This window comes from Passer montanus, unplaced genomic scaffold, assembly GCF_014805655.1.
Source record: "Passer montanus isolate IOZ18808 unplaced genomic scaffold, ASM1480565v1 scaffold22, whole genome shotgun sequence".
Taxonomy (NCBI): Eukaryota; Metazoa; Chordata; class Aves; order Passeriformes; family Passeridae; genus Passer; species Passer montanus.
Window position 1 is genome coordinate 11,001,004 of NW_024366815.1, and position 19,032 is coordinate 11,020,035.

General features: G+C 36.5%; 1 protein-coding gene across 3 annotated transcripts in view; it reads right to left on the reverse strand.

The window, feature by feature from the left end:
• ADAMTS6 (ADAM metallopeptidase with thrombospondin type 1 motif 6) overlaps positions 1-19,032 on the reverse strand; it is a 145,124-nt gene that overhangs the window by 18,877 nt on the left and 107,215 nt on the right. For all 3 annotated transcript variants that reach the window (XM_039710000.1, XM_039709998.1, XM_039709999.1), the window contains exons 15-20: positions 16,530-16,632; positions 15,420-15,553; positions 13,572-13,695; positions 12,382-12,462; positions 10,302-10,465; positions 8,378-8,516 (exon numbers count right to left, since the gene is read on the reverse strand). In XM_039710000.1, the coding sequence (XP_039565934.1) occupies positions 8,378-8,516; positions 10,302-10,465; positions 12,382-12,462; positions 13,572-13,695; positions 15,420-15,553; positions 16,530-16,632 (745 nt within the window). The remainder of the gene's footprint in view (positions 1-8,377; positions 8,517-10,301; positions 10,466-12,381; positions 12,463-13,571; positions 13,696-15,419; positions 15,554-16,529; positions 16,633-19,032) is intronic.

Consider the following 19,032-nt stretch of genomic DNA (forward strand, 5'->3'; position numbering starts at 1 on the left):
ATATATTAAATGGACATTAAAACCTTCTGGCTTCAAATATCCTTACAGCCATCTCTTCATTTTAAGATATGCATAGAATTATAGAATAATTTCATTGCAAGAGACCTTAAAGATCATAGAGTTCCAAAACCCAGGCTGTGGACAGGGACCCTTACACTTGACCAGCCTGTTCAAAGACCCATCCAGCCTGGCTTTGAACACTACCAGGACTGGGGCATCCACTTCACTGGACAGCTTGTTCTATGCCTCACCAACCACACAGTAAAGAATTATTTCCTAATATCTAATCTAAACCGGCTTGCTTTCCATTTGAAGCCATTCCCACTTGTCCTGTCACTAAATGCTCTTTAAAAAAATTCCTCTCCATCTTTGTCATAGGCTTCCTTTGGATCCCAGATGCCTGCAATTAGGTCACACCTAAGCTGTCTCTTTTTCAGGCTGAACAAACCCAATTCTCTCAGCCTTCCCTTGTAGGAGGAAATAATATCTTCCTCTGGCTCTTGAAACATAAGTGAAATATCTAAACATATGAGAAGCTGTGGGGGGATTAACCTTGAATACTATAATCAACGCAAAAACTGCCAACAGAAGACAATAATTCAACACAGACCTGACAACCTAAGTAGGAATATTTCTTGCAATCTTCTGCTCACATTTCACCACAACAAGAAATAGTATTTAACAGCTCTAGACAGACAGCAATGCGAGCAATGTGGCACTGCTAGCTGATATACAATTCATGTTGAGTTCTGACTAATCATTTATCCTTTCTATCACAAACTGCCTTAGTTCTCTTGGTTGAATAGGCTGAATGTGCACTTCATAATGACATTTTCCTCAGATATATTTGGTTAAAATAATTTATACACACTTTAGAATTCAGCATTGTAATAATGCATACTATTCTCACAAATGTACTTATCGGATAGCATTGATATTAATGTTATATTTTTACTGCATTTCTTACTGGCATCAGATACATTTCCTTCTTGAATTTGGCTAAAAATTGGCACTCCTAACAAATTCATTTTTGTGGAATTTTGTAATAAGAAAATATTCTAAACTTCTATGATTGCAAAGTATCACTCAGCTTTAAAAAAAATTTGCAAATGTGTTATTTACTGAATGTTGTTCAGACAGGGTATCACCTGTAAGACAGTACTCACCCTATTCACTTACAGTGAAGAATCTTTAATTGATGCCAGGAGATGCATTAATCCATTTCTTAAAAGTTCTGCACCACCTTGTTACACAGTATATAAAATTTACATAATTGCTGTCTAATTTTAATATTATTTATTAAAAATCTCAGATAAAAAGAAATAATAACTTTTAAGGCAAGAAAAATAAGCAGAAAAGGCTAGAAGTGCTGTTTTTATCCAGACAATAGATACAACGTGGTTATGCCAAGTATTGACAAATTATTTTTAAATTATGAACCCTTCCCTGAGTATATGGTCTTTTAAAAGAAGGAATCTAAAAAGCACAGATGAACATGTTCATTTAAATACTAATTACAAGCAGTTAGAACCATTTTGCTTTCAAATCTACAGATTTTTAGTTTATAATGAAAGACATAAAATGTCCTCATGACTGGTCAGTGCCATCCTGAGAAAACAAAACTCCAGTGGTTTAGTGACCATAATCTCCTGAGAACTGAAATACTTTGCAGATTTCAATTCACAAATAGTCTGCATGACTTTCAGGAGCCAAATTTCAAATTACATGGAGCACATTTTATTTTTGAATTAAAATTGCAGGCATGTAAATGCTGTATCTATTTTTAAAAGCAATCCCAAAAATTGTGGCTTGTGATTGCAACAGTTAATTATAAAGAAGTCAGTACCAATACATAGTGAAACTTGCATCTCTAAAACTAGTGCATGCTGGTTAACCCAGACATACTTTCTGAGCTCACTCATCAGATCACAAGATATTCATCTCAGAGCCAAACTTATATTTTCTTTGATGAGGAAAAGTATGTTTTATTTGCCTAAAGATAGTTTCATAATTCATCTGAGGGCATGAAAGAAAAACATAGCAGGCATCGCTCTAGATGGGTTATGAGCAGCAAAGAAAACTGAACAGCAATCAATTTACTTATGATAGTAATAGTATGCTGACTATTTTATAAAACAAACCAAAACATTAATATCTGAGATATTTAATCCATCTGGAGATGAACTCTAATAGAATGAATGAAAACCTCACTAATTCTTAGGACTGGCAAATTCCAGATAATAAATGCTGTCATTCATTGCCATAATTAAACATGAAAGAAATTTAAAAGGGAGTAGGCAGTTATTTGAGTTATTTTTAAATGCATAAAATAAAAAAGCATAAAGAAGGACTTAGTTCCTTTGCTAGATTTTTGAAACAATACCACCAGAAGAAGTTCACTGCCTTATTAAGAATACTTGTGGATCTGAACAGAGTAATACACTTTTTCTTGGGAAGTTACAAGATATAAGGAAGGACATGTCTGAGAGTTAATAAACTATAATTCTGTGATCTACAAGTGATATAACTGCCCTTTCCTTTAGCTTTCCAGAATTTTCATTGTATTGTTTCAATTCCTACTTCTACATATTTTATTTTTTATTTTCTCTGTGTTTCTCATTAAATAATATTCAGGTCCTTAAAGAAAATCTTCTGTTGTTTTCATTATTTTTTTATTTCCCTGTGTTCTCTACTTTCCCACTCCTCTCTCTGTAGATAACTTAGCACTGTACATTGCAGTATTCTCTGGCATTGCTTTCATAATGTTTTGTCGAAGTTTGCCACTGGCTATAAAGACCTATATGGGATAATAACAAACTTTTCTTCTGAAAACATTTACCTCAGAATAGAAGAGTTTTTACTGTACTTTAAGAAAAAAGGGGAATTAATATGAAGAATAGATATAGATCAGCTTTAAATTTTAATGTAATATATTTATATTTATTTTTATTTTTATTTTTACATCCATATTTTAATCCATATTTATATCTACATTTACATTTATTTATAATGTGTACTTTTTTTTTCCCAGAAAAAAATAACTAGCTAAGACACTATAAATTCATATTGTAAAGGAAAAATGTTCAAGACAGAAAACATAAGTTCTAGTGTACAAAAAGAAGAGCTGCAATTCTGGATCCCCATGCCTAAGAAAAATACTGATATTAAAAAACAGTGAAATTATACTCTTGTCCTAGATATAAGCATAGGAATCCTACATAAATAACACTTTTCTGTCATCAACCATGCCTTTTTAACTATCTGGTATATCTGAAGATCCTCTTTCAAAGAAAAAAACGAAAATATCAAAATAGACTTTGGAGATTTGGTTCCTTCTTGATTCCATGTATAGTGAGCATCAAGGTCAGTGGCAAAAAACTATGTGTACCTTCTCCTTTAACATAAGTGACACTACAAAATACACAGTTTACAATCTCTCATAGAATGGGTCAGGTTGGAAGGGACCACAGTGGGTCATTAGGCTCAAATTCCCTGCTCAAGCAGAGTCATCCTGGAGCACATGACACAGGATTGTGTCCAAACACTTCTTGAATATCAATGAGGGAGAATCTACAACCTCTCTGGGCAACCTGTTGCAGTGCATGGTCACCTGCACAGTAAAGAACTTCTTCCTCATGTCCCGCTGGAACTTCCTGGGCAGCAGCTTTTGTTCCATTGCTTCTTGTTCCATTGATTGGTATCACTGAGAAGGGCCTGGATCCATCCTTTTATCAGCATCTTCCAGGAGCTCCATGTCTCTGTTGTCCTGGGGAGCCCAGAACTGGACACAGCACTCCAGGTGAGGCCTCACCAGGGCTGAATAGAGGGGCAGGATCACCTCCCTCCACCTGCTGGCAGTGCTCTTCCCAATGCCCCCAGGATACCATTGGCATTCTTGGCCACCAGGACACACTGCTGGCTCATGGACAGCTTGCTGTCCACCAGGACCCCCAGGTCCTTCTCCACAGAGCTGCTCCCCAGCAGGTCAGCCCCAGCCTGTGCTGGTGCCTGGGGCTGCTCCTCCCCAGTGCAGGTCCCTGCACTTGCCCTTGCTGAATTTCAGGTGGTTCTTCTTTGCCCATCTCTGCAACCTGCTGAGGTTCTTCTGAAGGGCTGCACAGCACTCTGGGGTATTTGCCACTGTTCCCAACTCTGTGCCCTCAATGAACTTGCTGAGGAGGCATTTGCCCTTCAATCCATTGGTGAATAAGCTAAATAAAACTGGGCCCACTGTTGAACCTTGGGTGGCACCACTAGTGCCAGGCCTCTAATTAGACCATCTGCCACTGATTATGACCCTCATCGGCTGTTCATCAAGTCCACACCTCCTGAGTTAGCCTATGAGAACATTGTGAAAGGGTATTGAAAGCCTTGCTGAAATAGAGGCAGACATTGCCCATTGCTGTCCCCTCATCCATCCAGGTAGCTCTTTCATTGTAGAAGGCAATCAAACACTTGGTCACTTTTAGTGAACTCATACTGACTACTCCTGATCATCTTCTTGTCTTCCACATGGACAGAGAAGGCCTCTAGAATCCAGAGATGGCACCAGAAGGTACTCTATCATCTTCCCAGGGATTCTGGTCCGTAGTTCCCTGGGTCATATTTCTTGCCCGTTTTGAAAAGTGGGGTGACATTTCCTTTCTTCCAGTCCTCAGCATCTCTCCTGATCTTCATGATATTTCAAAGGTGATCATGAACAGCCTTGTGTTACAGTATGCACCAGCTCTCTCATGACTCATGGATCCATTCCATCAGGGCCCACGGACTAGGGTCCTTCTAGTTGTTTCAGACCAAATCCTCCTTCCATAAGTGTCTTCCTCCTAACATTCCTTCACCCTGGTCTCCTCAGTTAGGGATCCCCGAGGCCTGGCCTTGCCAGTGAAGACTGATGTAAACGCACTCCGTAACTCTGCCCTCTCATCTTCCGCTCTTACCAGGGTCCCGTCTCCATTTAATAATGAGCCCAGATAATATTTTTTATTTTATTTTGTTATTGATGTATTTGAAAATACCCTTTTTATTATGCTTGACATTCTTAGCCAAGTTTAAGTCGAGCTGGGCACTGGCCTTTATAGTCTCATTTGCATTTACCCTGACCACCTCTCTATATTCACTCCAGGTGTCCTGACCTTTCTTCCATCTCCTGTGTATTTCCTGCTTATATTTGAGTAATGACAGTAGCCTTCATCCATCCTTCCACAGAGATCTCTTGCCCCACTGGCCTAATTTCTTTCTCATTGTGACGCACTGTTCCCGAGCCTGGAGTGAGTGAGTCCACCCTTCTGGACCCCTATTCCCTGCAGGGCCTGTTCCCATGGGATTCATCCAAAAAGATCCATAATGAGGTTAAAGTTAGCTCTCCTGAAGTCCATGGTTATAATCTTTCTTGCTGTCCCACTACCTCCTACTTCAATATAGAATTCTACATTCTCATGGTCACTACAGCCAAGGCTGCCTCTCACACAAGATTTTCTTCCACTTTTTAGAGGCAATCTAAATATGTAACTGTTTTTTCATGAGCTCCTAGATCATTCCCTTGAGAATACAGAGGGACAGGAGGTATAATGTCTACTGTGAAGAGCCCATTGATTTCAGGTGCCTGGGTGAGTTTTCATGAGATGATGAAATTCCTTGAATGCTTCAGAAGTCAGAAATTCCACAGAGCTATACATACAATAATGAACTCATAATGAGCAAGTAAGAGTGTAATATATGCTTTGAGCTGCTCAATACCATGAGAGAGGAGACAGGAATGGAATCCAGAGCTCGGGCATCGTATTAAACTGTCATAAACAGGAAACCTTTCTTCTCGTTCCTATGATTCCACTTACTATGCTCTTCCTATTCTTCAAAGTCAAGACAGGCCCTAGAAGAGTGGTCCTGTTACAAAAGTTAAAGCATTTTTTATTCTTCTGATGTGACTATTCAGCACAGCAGAGATGAACATAATATAGAAGTCCAATGCAAAAGACAGCATGTTACTATTGTAAGTTTCTCCCAGCTTGCTCTTAGCTCGTTCCTTGACTCCTGACTGCTCTAGTTGCCAAGATGAGGCATACTAACAGGTCTAGGAAGATCTGGATGAAGTGGATTGCTCTTAAAACACTATGAAGAAGAAACAGCACAAAAAATCAGACACTTCTGCAAGATAAAGTACTCCAAAACTGTTTAAATTTTGCACTGCCACAATGTCCTTTATGCTCTGCTTCATGGCATTCAACACATATGCTCAAGTTCACTTTTGCTACTACTTCAAGAAATACCCATGTTTTAACATTCACTAAGCAATTAAGAAATGCTGCAGTCATTAAGCAATGCAGATACAGATAAACTGATTTAGAAAGAGCTAGACTTAAGCAGTGCACAGTGGACATAAGGCAGCCTATTAATATGATACCTGGTCAAGTCTCTGCTTAATAAAATATTTACATTAGCTAAATTTTCCAGTTCAAGACTCTGTCTCTTCTACTTTTTTCTCCCTTTTCTTTCTCCTGACTCAGTTCCTCTTTAGGATTGTGTCTTCTTTTGGCATAAGGTGAAATGCATTTCATAACCTGACAGAAATAGCAGGAGCAGGTTATCTCATGGAGAAAGTAGATACATGTTTAAACATGAATTATAGCTACAATGAAATAGATGTTTATGAGTAGAGTGCTCAGTGAAAAAAAAAGACCACAATATACCCTTTTATTAAACTGAAAGAGAGGAGAGAAAATGCCTGGTTTGACCACCATAAGCTACCAAAGAAAACCTCTCCTCCACCTCCTCTGAGTTTAAATTAATAAATATATGCCACTTTAAGGGATTCACAAATCTTCCTTTGAAATCTAATTAATGGCATCCAAGTTTTTTAATCTTGACAAGTGCCTACTCCTTCAGAGCCAATTATTTTTTCCACTGTATTTTGTCAAATGTGTGAAATGACAATGACCTTCATGACAGGATATCTCCATGGCTAAAATCTTGTCTCTACCTAAATCAATGGGAGTTTTCCTAGGACTTCAGAAAGATCATTAGCACATTACCATCACAAAAAATAGGATCTGACAATACCTTTAAGGTTCTAATAATTGGAACTTACTTTCTCTATGAGCTAGGCACTCCTCTTCTTTATATTTCGCCACACTTACTGTTACTAAAATTGTTTTTAAAAATCAATCTGTCACCCAGCAATCCAACAAAGAAATAATAAAAATATTGGAGAAAGTTGGCATCCTTTATTTTGTTTCAAGACTTTCTCTAGTGGCACAGAAAATAATTTATGCTATTTTTTATGTATTATGTATGGCTAGGCGGTATTTTAAATTGCATACAACTAGTAACAGCCACAGCAGCTTCCAGCAGAAAGGCGAGGCATGATGAATACCTCCCACAGACAGAAAAAAAAAACCAAGAAAGCAACAAGTATTTGGTCACAAGGTTCTTTTAAAAAAAATTTCCCACAGACAGAAAAAATACCAAGAAAGCAACAAGTATTTGGTCACAAGGTTCTTTTAAAAAAAATATGGTGTCTCCTTCTTGATAAGGGCTGTCCGTGGTGCCGTGGAAACTGAAATTCTTAGATTCATTTAAAGCACTCTCCCATATCTTCTGGAACAGAGGTATGTTGGGGAGATGATTCATTCAGTCTCCAGAGAGAAGAAAGATACTGTTCACACAGCACTTCTACTCACCAGTTCTTGCAGCAGCAATGGTGTTGGCTTTGAAGGAAGCCAACTGTCCTGCTCTCCCAGCCAGAGGTAAAGAATTGCATTGGTGGCCACTAGAGGGAGGATTAGGAATATAGTAAGTTGTCGGCAAAAGCCACCCATGATGAACCACATGGGACAACCTACAAATCCCCCACTGTTGCCCAAGGGCAACAATTCTCAGATACTGCTACGGGCTGGCAAGCAAAATCCAATTGTTACCATCTTCTACGGAGGAGCTGCCAGTGTGCATCCTAAACTTTGGTGGCTGGAGGATAGGAGGGCTGACTAGGATTGTGTGAAGGACACCTACGAACACACAAAGATACATCTCTTTATTTACAGATGCCTATTTTGCCTTCTTGCTTTTAATCTCCTTACTTAAAACTTCTGATGTTGTTTATCAACAAAGTTTCTGGGAAAAAACAAACATACCAGCTTCAAGAAAGTCTCAGAACTATCAGCAGAGAGAGACACTGTGCCAAGACATGCTGTATTTAACAAAAAGATCTGAATATATTAAAGGTACTTGAAAACAACAAAATCCACTGTGATTAAAATAAATGTTCATTAAGATGTAAGGCATACCTGAAAGAAATGTTTTCAATTAGTCACCTAGATAATTATACAGTGAAGTGTATCTTGCAATTCAGTTTACCTTGCAGCTCAACTGTCTGGTGTCTTACCTCCTGCACAAGTGGCAGAACATTCTGACCAAGGCAGATGATTCCATGCAAAGCCAACCTCATTGTCTCCACTGCCAGTGCGAGAGATCGGAACATTGAATTTATATTTTATCCCCAAATTCTGTTCCTGCAGCAGAATCTGTAGTTGAAAACAACTGGTTATACCATTAATGCAAGCAAGCAGAGGGCAAACACAGTGACATTTATTCTAGGAATGTGTTATGTTCTGCTGAACGGGAAGAAAGTAATAAATTAAGTCACGGTAGTTCTTTTTAGATATTCCCCAAAAGAATATGTACCAGCTTTTAAAACATATACAAAAAAAAAAATATTATTGTCCAAGGTGAGGTTTATCCTTTTTTTCTCTCTTAACACAACTTTATTATTTCTGTGAGTTCCTTATTCCTGACAAAATTTCATAATTTTGCTAGTTTCATAAATTTTATAAATTTTGCTAGTTTTCATAAAATTAATGTCTTCATGGAAATTAACTTGAGAGCTGAATAATTATGGGAGTTCAAAGATGGAAAAGCACATTACTGTAGAAAGATACAGCAGTTCTAACTGAAGTCTTGTGAGGAGTACAGTCCACATAGTTTTGAAACTATCTCTTGCCTTGTTAGCCCTTTTAGTGACTACAGTACAGTACATTACTTCTAATAATAATAGTAACACCAACAGACTGCTGCTGAAGCCGTTGTTTTCCCCTAATGGAACAGCCAACAGCTTAAGGTGTGATTGGTGGAATCATATCTGTGATTGCTTTAAAAGAATAACAAAGCTCTCATTGTAGCGACATCACTGCAGGCAACATAGACAAAAGTGCAACAATCACCACGAGTTTTTGCCTAGCCTTGCTGTTGAACTGCACTTCTACAGATTACCTGTCCAACATTAGTCTTTGACGCTCAATCAAAGCGTCAAAGACTAAAAAATCAAACTTTTTTTTTCATTACCAATAGCACAAAATCAAGTTAGACGCAGCAATCTGACCCACCCTAGAGCTAATTTTCACGCATTTCTACTTTCTCTTACATTTTGCAGAGGCACATCTGCCTATCTCCACATGGCAAAAGAGCAGAGAACTTTCAGAAAGACAGTCTGTGACACAGACTGAATGAAAAAGGCACTAAAATTGTGTAACTTATTCTGTATGGGCTGTCTACCTTATGCACAGATACAGAAGAAAAAAAGATTACTCAAGGGTTTGAAAATGCTGCCTAAAATGGGGATATCCATGCAACAATTATTCTCTACCAAATTATCCTATCTGGCTCAAGCAATCACTGAACTGCAAATCCAGCAGCTGACAGAATACACTGGGAAAATATCAACTTGTTCTCATACTCCTCCTCAACATAGTAGTGAAGCAGCAGGCTCACCACAGCCTGTTGTCAGAGATGGCATCAGGATCCTGATCATATCTTCTGGTACATTCTCATACTCTATAAAATCTTTTGAGAGCAATGTATGTCACAGTGACATAATTTAACACGGGTCATACCACTATACTCATTCTGTGGTAAGGCTATATATAAATGTCACACTGAGGCCAGGCTTAAAACTACAGAAATGCACAGAACTGTCAGGGACTGTGGAGTGTCAGCAGTATGCAGAGATACGATACATGGCCCATTCACAATTTTCGCTACCATTACTGTGAACCTCACTTAAAGAGATGTGGGGTTTTTTTCTGTGAGTTTTCCTGGTGCTCTTCTGACTTCATCCGGATTTCATCACAATGTTTGCCAGTCAGTTTTGAAATGTAAGAAACATATGTTAAAACACTCACACAAAGTCCCAACTAAAAATGCTGTATAGTGTTTGTAAACTCAACCTATTTTAATTTAATTCATGGCATTGTCCTTTCTCAGAACATAAATACATACTACAAATTTCAGAAATACATTTATTGTAACTTTACCATGACTATGAGGTTTTCTGAAGTAGGGCCTAGTGCTTCCAAAGACTCTGGTTCATCTGTTGGCCTCTTATAATGGAAAGCTGTTCCAGCAACATCAAACTTTCTTGGCCAGTCAATAGTCCAGGCACCATTAATATAGTAGTCATCCTCTTCAGATTTTAAAGCTTAAAAAAAAATACAAGCCACCTAAAAATTGGAAGCAGCATTTATAATGGAGAAGCCATTGTAAATCTACTAATCTTCTAGAAGTATGTGAGCTTCAGCTCTATATCACTGTTTTTTTCAAGCTATATAAAGCTTTTTCTTTACCTCTAATGGGGTAAAATATCCCTCATGTAAATCAACAATTTTGCCTCTGCAATAACCTTCAATGTGCAGACTATTTTGCAGGTTTCAACATGCAGATGCTGCATGAAATGAACCAGAATGTCTCATGCAACTTGAACTATGACATGAGATATATGCACATCTGAAATGCATAATGTATTACCAACCTTATATTTACATTAAGAGGCTGGGGCATGGAATAGGTATCACAGACCAGAGGAAATGTGCAAAGGAAAAAAAAGAAGGAACATGGAGTCTGACATATGGTACCAGTCAGCTGTTGTTTTGTTCTTTTTTCCCTTATTACAGCACAAATACAAGATATTTCTACTACAAACTGAAATATTAGCTCCTTAGTCTGATAAGATATTTTATCCTCCTTAAGTTACAGCCTTGAAACATGAAAGTTTTATAGCAAAAATAGAAGTTTCGTAGCTAATCAACCATTAGGATGGGCAAGCACATCTTATTCAGGGATTTGAATTTGATATTTTGTTAATAATATTACATTAAGTTCCTAAATATGAAATGGATATCGTATTTTAAAGTGAATATTTAGTTAATTAAATATTGACTTCTTGCTTTAAGGTGAAGATTACCAAGTTTTACATATTTTATTTCTTTTTTTATTTTAAACAGATCATGTTTTTAAAGGAAAAATTATGGTTGGAGCCCCATAGTCAAAGAGCATGTTGTTTTTCATTGAGACAAATAACTGATTTTACTGGATAGGGGAAAAACTTCACATCATAATGCTGAGGAGTAAGACAGCTTCAGTTTTCTGACATTTTACTCTCAACTACATGTGTGTGGACAGTTGGTTTACCTTAAACAGTTAGGGAAAATGCCTCAGTGATGCTTAAGTTGTCTAAAACAGATCAGAGAGCACTCATGTGAGCAGGAGATAATGAGAGAGGCATTACTGTTCTACACTGGTGACTATGACATTCAGCAGAAATTAGTAACCATTTCCATTAGCACCATAAGGTCTGAAAACTAAAATACCTATGCTATAGATACCTTAACTAATATACATCCTGTAGCAAAGCAATTAATTTTTTATCTGCCTGCCAAAGAAAAGTGCATTTTCATTCTCTAAGTACATTTACCCAATGTCAGTTATGCACAGGTGAAGGCCACAGTTGCGAACAGCAGTCCAATTATTACATGACAATAATTATGCAGTGACATAATGCTAGTAGCACATGAGACAGAAATAACAAGTCCTAATCAAATCATTTATGAGGACCTGAAATGCAGGGAGCCCACCGAAAATTATCATAAGAGGAACATAAAGCCAGCTGTCACCCTGGATCAAGCCATTTAACGGAAGATAACAGCACTACTAAATATGCCGTTTTTTCTGCAGCTCTGAACAGCGACAGTTTTGCTGCTGCTGAGTTATCTGTTGGAGAAATCAGTTAAAATATTGTAGTATCTGTGCAGCTGCAGAAGTGGGCTTTTGACCAATTTTGTTACATAACTAGGAGTGATACCAGTGAAAAAATGATCAGCCAAATCAAGGTGAGAGAGGATAGGAGATAGCTGAGCTAATTCAATTGTCTAACTGCACTCCAAACTTGAAGTCATGGATTTCAAATTAACTCCATTCCAGTTTAAGGAACTATGGGATGTTTGCTGTGAGTTAGGTTGAAAGTCTTAGTTTGAATAAAGGAGCCAGTGTGACAACTACAGAGGAAGAGATTTTTATTTTTTTTGGCATGTTAGAATCATGTATAAAGAATCCCCTTACCAATGTAGTTTTTTGACATTGCCACTTCTCTTATTTCAATGTGCACAGAACCTCTTGGAATTTGAATCACTTCCATATATCCTATAAGAAAAAGATTATTTAAGAAAAATTTTATTTAGGAAGGAAAACTGTCTAAACTTTGTACAAAAATTTTTAACTGATAGCAAGAACTTAAGTATTCAGGAATTCCTTTTTTTAAGTGCTAATAAAGTATTTTCAACAGTATATCTTAAGTAATTAAGACATTTAGAAATGTCTTCAGGAACATAGGACAATTCAAGTGTTAGAGGACTTCAGTCATCATTTAGTCCAACTTCCTGCTACAAGCAGGAACAGCTAAGAGACCAGATTGAGTTACTCAGAACTTTTAGCTGCTAGGTCATGAAAAACTCCAAAGATGGAAACTATACAACCTTTCTAGGAAATCTGATCCACTGCTAGACTGTCCTCCTGAGGAAATAGTTTTTTCTTCTACTTGGTTAGTCACCTTCCTTCCACCAGTTTATAGCTACTGTCTTGTCTATCCACCAGTGCAGTGCCTGGCTCCATTTTCTCCATTACCTCCTCATAGTATTGGAGGGCTCATACCAGATCCCCATAAACCAGAGGCTTCTCCAGGCTGAGCAAGTCCAGTTCTCTCACCCTGTCCTCACAGAGGGTCAAGTGTTCCAGACCTGTATAATCTTGTTGGTCCTCCACTGGACAGAACTAACTGCAGTACTTCACTCCTTTTCCTGATTTATGGAGTCCAAAATCTGCTAACACTAAGACTACAAGATTAATATTTTTGGAGCTAAGTTTTAAAATAATAGCCTGTATATATTTCCTGAATTCTTAATATTATGAACTTCTGAGATTTTTCTGCATTCTTTCTATTCTAAAATTTCATGCATGACTACCAGATTCTACCATACACAGTAAAATAATATACAACATTACTCTTAATATACCACCATAACTAAATAATTACAAAAAACTTCACCAACAGGCATAAGCAAGCATTCAGTAGTTAAACACATTGTTGTATTTGGGATAAATCCAAACTAATACACAAAACCAGGAAACAATAGGAAAATAGAGTCAAAGTGAATGACCAGCAGCAATGCCACACTGGGAAAAAGGCAGCATTGGTATTTGCTAAAGAGTGATCTAAAAGCATTGTGTGACAGAATGGATACACATGTACATACCTCCTCTGGGCAATGAACCATTGAAGAAACCTTCAATGGCTTCACATGTACTCCCATCTCCTCCACAAACACGGCATCTATCTTCCTTAGCATCAGACCCCAAAATATTATCACAACCTACATGCTGAGAGCAGATAAAAAGAAATATTTTTACAGGATGATGGTCGTGCACCATTATTTCTAAAGTTTCTGTTTCTCTGAAGTTTGAGATATTCAGTTCTTATTTTTGTCTAGCCTATTGTTGATAACCACTGCTTTAAGTGGGTTTTCACTTGACAATGAAAGGAGATAAAAAAGGAGAAGAATTTGCATTTCGGGTTGTTATTAAATCTCGATTAATAAGAACTTTGCATTTCTACTGTGACTTCTAGGAAGGTATTTCTCACTGCTTTTCTATTATAATTATTATACTTATCAATAAATGATTACTGATGTTATTTGATATTACAACAGCTTCATGCCATCTGTATTGCTTTTTTAAGGTCAAGATTTGCTGTGTGATCCTCAAACATTGAGACAGCATAAGTAGTATTCTAAGGCATTACAGCTTCATAGACCATATTTCCACATGCTGCAGGAGAAACTTGCAATTTGTATAGGTATGAATGTAGAGTGTAAATAACTTCACAGTAAGAATAAATGCAGAATGAAACATAGTGAAAAGCTGAATTGCATGCTGAATTAGATGAAAGAAAATTAAAATAAATTAAAGACAGGACCTTTGGGAAAAAAAAAAATTTAGGATGCAAAAAGTAGGTTGTAAACAGAATAAAGACTGCAGCTTGCCAATATTTTTCTAGGACTCATACAAAGAAGAAGGTAGCTACTTAACTGTCTAGCTATCTTTGTTTCCAGTCTAGCACTATTATTTGTCATTTTGTAAACAGGTAATATACACATTATTAGAAAAGTTAAAATATATTCAATAACTGACAAAATATTATTATTTTAACTCTTTACATTTCAACTTACTGATTCACTAAGATGACAGAAACCAAACTTTCTTCACAGTTCATTCTCAACTTGAGATTTTTTTTATTGGTTTACAAAACACAGCAAAACTTTTGATCTCACTATGTTATTAAATAAACATACATCTTCAGCCCTCCATTTAGCAAAGCACTTCAGCATTAAATTAAGCTTTAGTTATGTCAGTGGTTTTGTCAAAATCAAATACTTTTTAGAGTCACCAGTACTATTCAAATATTTAGACCTAAGTACATAATTAAATGCTTTGCTAAACTGAGGAATAAATGGAATGTTAATAAGCAAAAAATATGGCACAGAACCCCAATCCTATTGAAATTTTTCTAATGCAGTTCTATAGGAATCCTACAAGATAATCAGATTTTTAGTAAATGGCACATATGTACATCATTATACATCTTTTCCTAGAACCACAAGGCAATAGTGATGACTTTCTGTTTCAATTACATTAACAGCATAATTTTTTGCAACAGGATGAACTAATTAAAGATATTAATATGTTCACATTTAGTGTTTTTCAGTCAGAGTGATGTTCTAACTGAAATTATGGAACAGGGAGAGTGCAAGGAGACTGTTCATCTCCTGTTGCCATTTCCATCAACTCTTAAACAGAAACCATAAAGCAAGTAAAAAGATTAATTGGCAGATTCTACTAACATCTCTGAGAAGTTACTGAAATTCAAATTTTTTTGTCTATTTTATGCAATATATTTTTTAACTTTCTGTCTCAATCTTATACTTTTATTAACAACTTGACCTGTCAACACTCCCTTTTATGTAACATACAAGTATCTTAACTAAATATAGGTAACAGCAGACACAACAAAGAAATCCGTAAGTACTTTATAAAATGTTTGTAACCTTGCATTCTCCATTGATACAGATATCCAGTGAATCAGCATTGCACTGAGTCCCATCTATTACTGCAGGAGCACGCTCAGTGTAAAAATTATACCCTTCAGCCAAGCAGTTTAATGCACATGGTTTAACCCCACCTACACAACAAAATCAAATAAAAGGGAAAAAAAATTAACCTTACAAATTTAAGGTTTAGTTAAAAATATTATACACAAACAGATCTGCAATTTACAGTCATATCTCATACCTTACATATACAAGGTGTACAATTTATTTAACTACCCCTTAATGATTTCTCTACTTGACACTTCTCTTTTGCAAAAAGGAGTTGAATGTTATTTCCTACAGTAAGATATGACAAGGTTGGCTGGGTCCATAATGATACCATTATGCTAGTACAATCCTAATGGTTATTAAACAATTTAAAACAAGGATACCACGTCACTATTTCAAAAGGAAGAATAACAACAGAATACACTACAACTCACACCACATGATCGTGATGACCTTTATTAAGCTTTGAATCTAAAAACTTGTTTGTAAAACCATTTAGGCTGTTAAGCTAAAAATCACTGGTAAATAATTTTATTCAAGTCAATAAAGTATAAAAAACACAAGTTATATCTCCCAGCTTTAAAATAGGAAAAAGTATTAAATTATGATATTATAAATAATGCAGTTATTGAAGTCATCTTTAGAGGCTCCTATAAATGCTTTTACTTCTTTCTCATTTTCCTGATTTTAATAAAGGCAAACTTATTGTCAGATTACTTAACACTAAACTCATCATTGCAGCATAAAAGGTACTTGCAGATCACCTATGGAATATCTAATTCCAGTACAGGTGCAGGTGGAGAATGGGTCCATATTTTTAAAGTGCAGTCTCTACAATGATGATGACTCACCTTCAGACCAAAACAAAATCTACTAGAATAAAGAAATTTTGCTCTTCAGTAAGGCTTGCAGCAACTGACAAAAGTAGTACAAGCTTAAAATCTTAGTTCATGCTATTTTTGTCAAAACATTATATTTACAAACATTACCCTTTATACAATGTTTATATAATTTCAAAATCTTCATGTATGATAGTGGTTTTGCAATGCTAACCATTACCTCCAGTGTAGGGTTTCCAGTTATAATACTTTCCCCGGAAAGGCATATTGTCAAAATCCGCACATTGCTTCTCTCTAAAATCACGAGCCCCTGAAGGACATGGCTAAAAAAATAACACAAAATAGTAAATTTATTCCAAATATAGATATGAAAGGAAATGCTTAGAAGCTTATACGGCAAACACAATCATGCAAGTGATTAGAAGGTTTTGTCTTGTGGCTCTGACTCTGAAATTTACTTTATTACTTTAGAGTTGAAGTGTCCATTTGCAATTTCAGGCTGGCATGAAATAGCTGAAGTAATTTAAAGGAAGGTAAGTGTTACATAACAGATTCCATAAAACTGGAAAATCAGAATCCTGTCAAGCTATGCGTCATAATCAATCCATCAGCTACTTTCTTATAAACACATTTAAAACAGCTGGAAAAAAAATTTGGTCAGAGCTGTAAGTTCACTTATATTGTACTAAGCAGCTGTACTGAGACATGTTATTAAGACATCAAGAAAAAAACCCCATTTTCTATAGAACTATATCCCTCCTGCTTACTTGTAGCCTTGACAAAAGTATTTTTTGAAGGCTGAGAAAGAGAATAGATAGCATGTCTGGCTCTGATTACCAGCCTCCATGGATCAAGAAATAAAAACTTTCATTTAAATTTTCATTGCTTTGCATTAGCAATTACAAAACCATGCAGTAACTTTTTTACTTGGAATGAGGGTAGATTTAAATAAAATTAATCTTGGAAAGAATTATAGGAGAAATAGAATTCTTTGCTATTTATAACCTTTTGCATCAGCAGATTCAAAGTAATCTTGAATATACCCTCATCTCATTAAACACTTATCAATGTTTTAAATACTGGTGAAATTGAAAGCATCATAAGAAAGTATTTAAAACACAGATTAAAATCCTGTTTAGAGTGATAGAGAAAAGGATTATTTTTGACAAACATCAAAGGTGTTAATAAACATTACTACTTTATGAGCAAGAGAAGAGTCCATTTTATGGCATTTTACTTGTCTTCCTGTATACCTAAGCCAGTTAGCTTTTCCCAGGAATCTGAAATGCATTCAAGTGAAAGGGACTCTATTAAAATGGATGCTAAAAATTTATCACACAATATAAATATAAACATAACAATAATGATTCTCATTATACATTAATCAAGATCTCATGATAGCAAGCCCATTGCCATATGATTCAGGAGCTTTATTTTTTTTTTCTGCTATTCTGAAGCAATATAAATTAAAACAGTAAACATTAGATAGTATTTATATTTTTAATTTTCTGTATTACTCTATTACCACTCTATAATTAAAAACACAATTTTAAATACAATGCATTAGCTGGTGAGAACAGAGTAATGCAATTACTTTTATTCAAGAATCCTTCAGATTACAACAACAAGAATTCAAAATAACTACATAAATTAAAAAAAAATTAGGGTGTTTTTAATAGTAACCCAAACTAAATTTGCCTCTTTGCATTACATCCCCCAAGCAGTGGAAGGATCAGTCTTGACATCTCTCAAAGCTAGATCCTGAATCTCTCAGGTACTGGTCACTTCACACTCCAGTCCCATTTGCTCAGCTTCTAATCTACACAACTGGTATTTTAATTGCACTGAATTCACCTTACAAGTTAAATAATGAAACCCTTTATCTAAATAGTTATACTAGGACAAAATAATAAAATATGAAGAGGAGTAAGGAAGGATCAAGATTTTCTTTTTTATATTCTAAAAAATATTCTTGCTACCTGGTCTTTGAGATGTAGTCTTGCTGCCTAATTTTCCTATCTCCTTTTAGTATCTCACCAATATCTGACAGGAGGTAAAACTAAAGGCTACGATCTCAAGATCGTTTTTTGGATACAAAACTTTGATTGACAAATCTGGTTACCTTCTATGACACAGTAACCTCCTTAGTTGCTGTTGGGTGAGCAGTGGACACTGCTTGCCTGGATTTCTCCAGGGCTCTCAGTATTGCTTCCCACAGCCTCCTTCTGCAGAAGCTGTTGTGTTATGGCAGAGACAAGGGGTCCGTAGGGTGGGTGGGGACCTGGCTGACCCAGGGCAGTGGTCAATCACTTCTCTTCAAACTGACAGCCTGGCACAAGGGGTGTTCCCAGGGACTGATGCTGGGCCCAGCACTGTGTATTTTTCAGAGTGATCTAGAAGATGGGATCAATGCTGGTGCAGTTTCCCAATGATAATATACTGGTTGAGGAAGCAGATGCTTGCAAAGGGAGAGCCACCTGCAGAAAGACCTGGATAAGCTGGAATTGTGGGCTGATGAGAACATTGTGAAGGTCAGTGAGGACAAGTGTAAGGTTTTGCACCTGGAAAAGCAGAACGCCAGTCCAGGAGTGCAGCACAGGCTGGGATCTATCCAGCTGGGGAGCAGCTCTGTGGGAAGGAGCTGCTGGCACTCCTGTGGACTCAGCTCCTTCCGAGTGCCCAGAGTGCTCCTGCAGCACAGAAAGGGAGCAGATCCTGGGTGG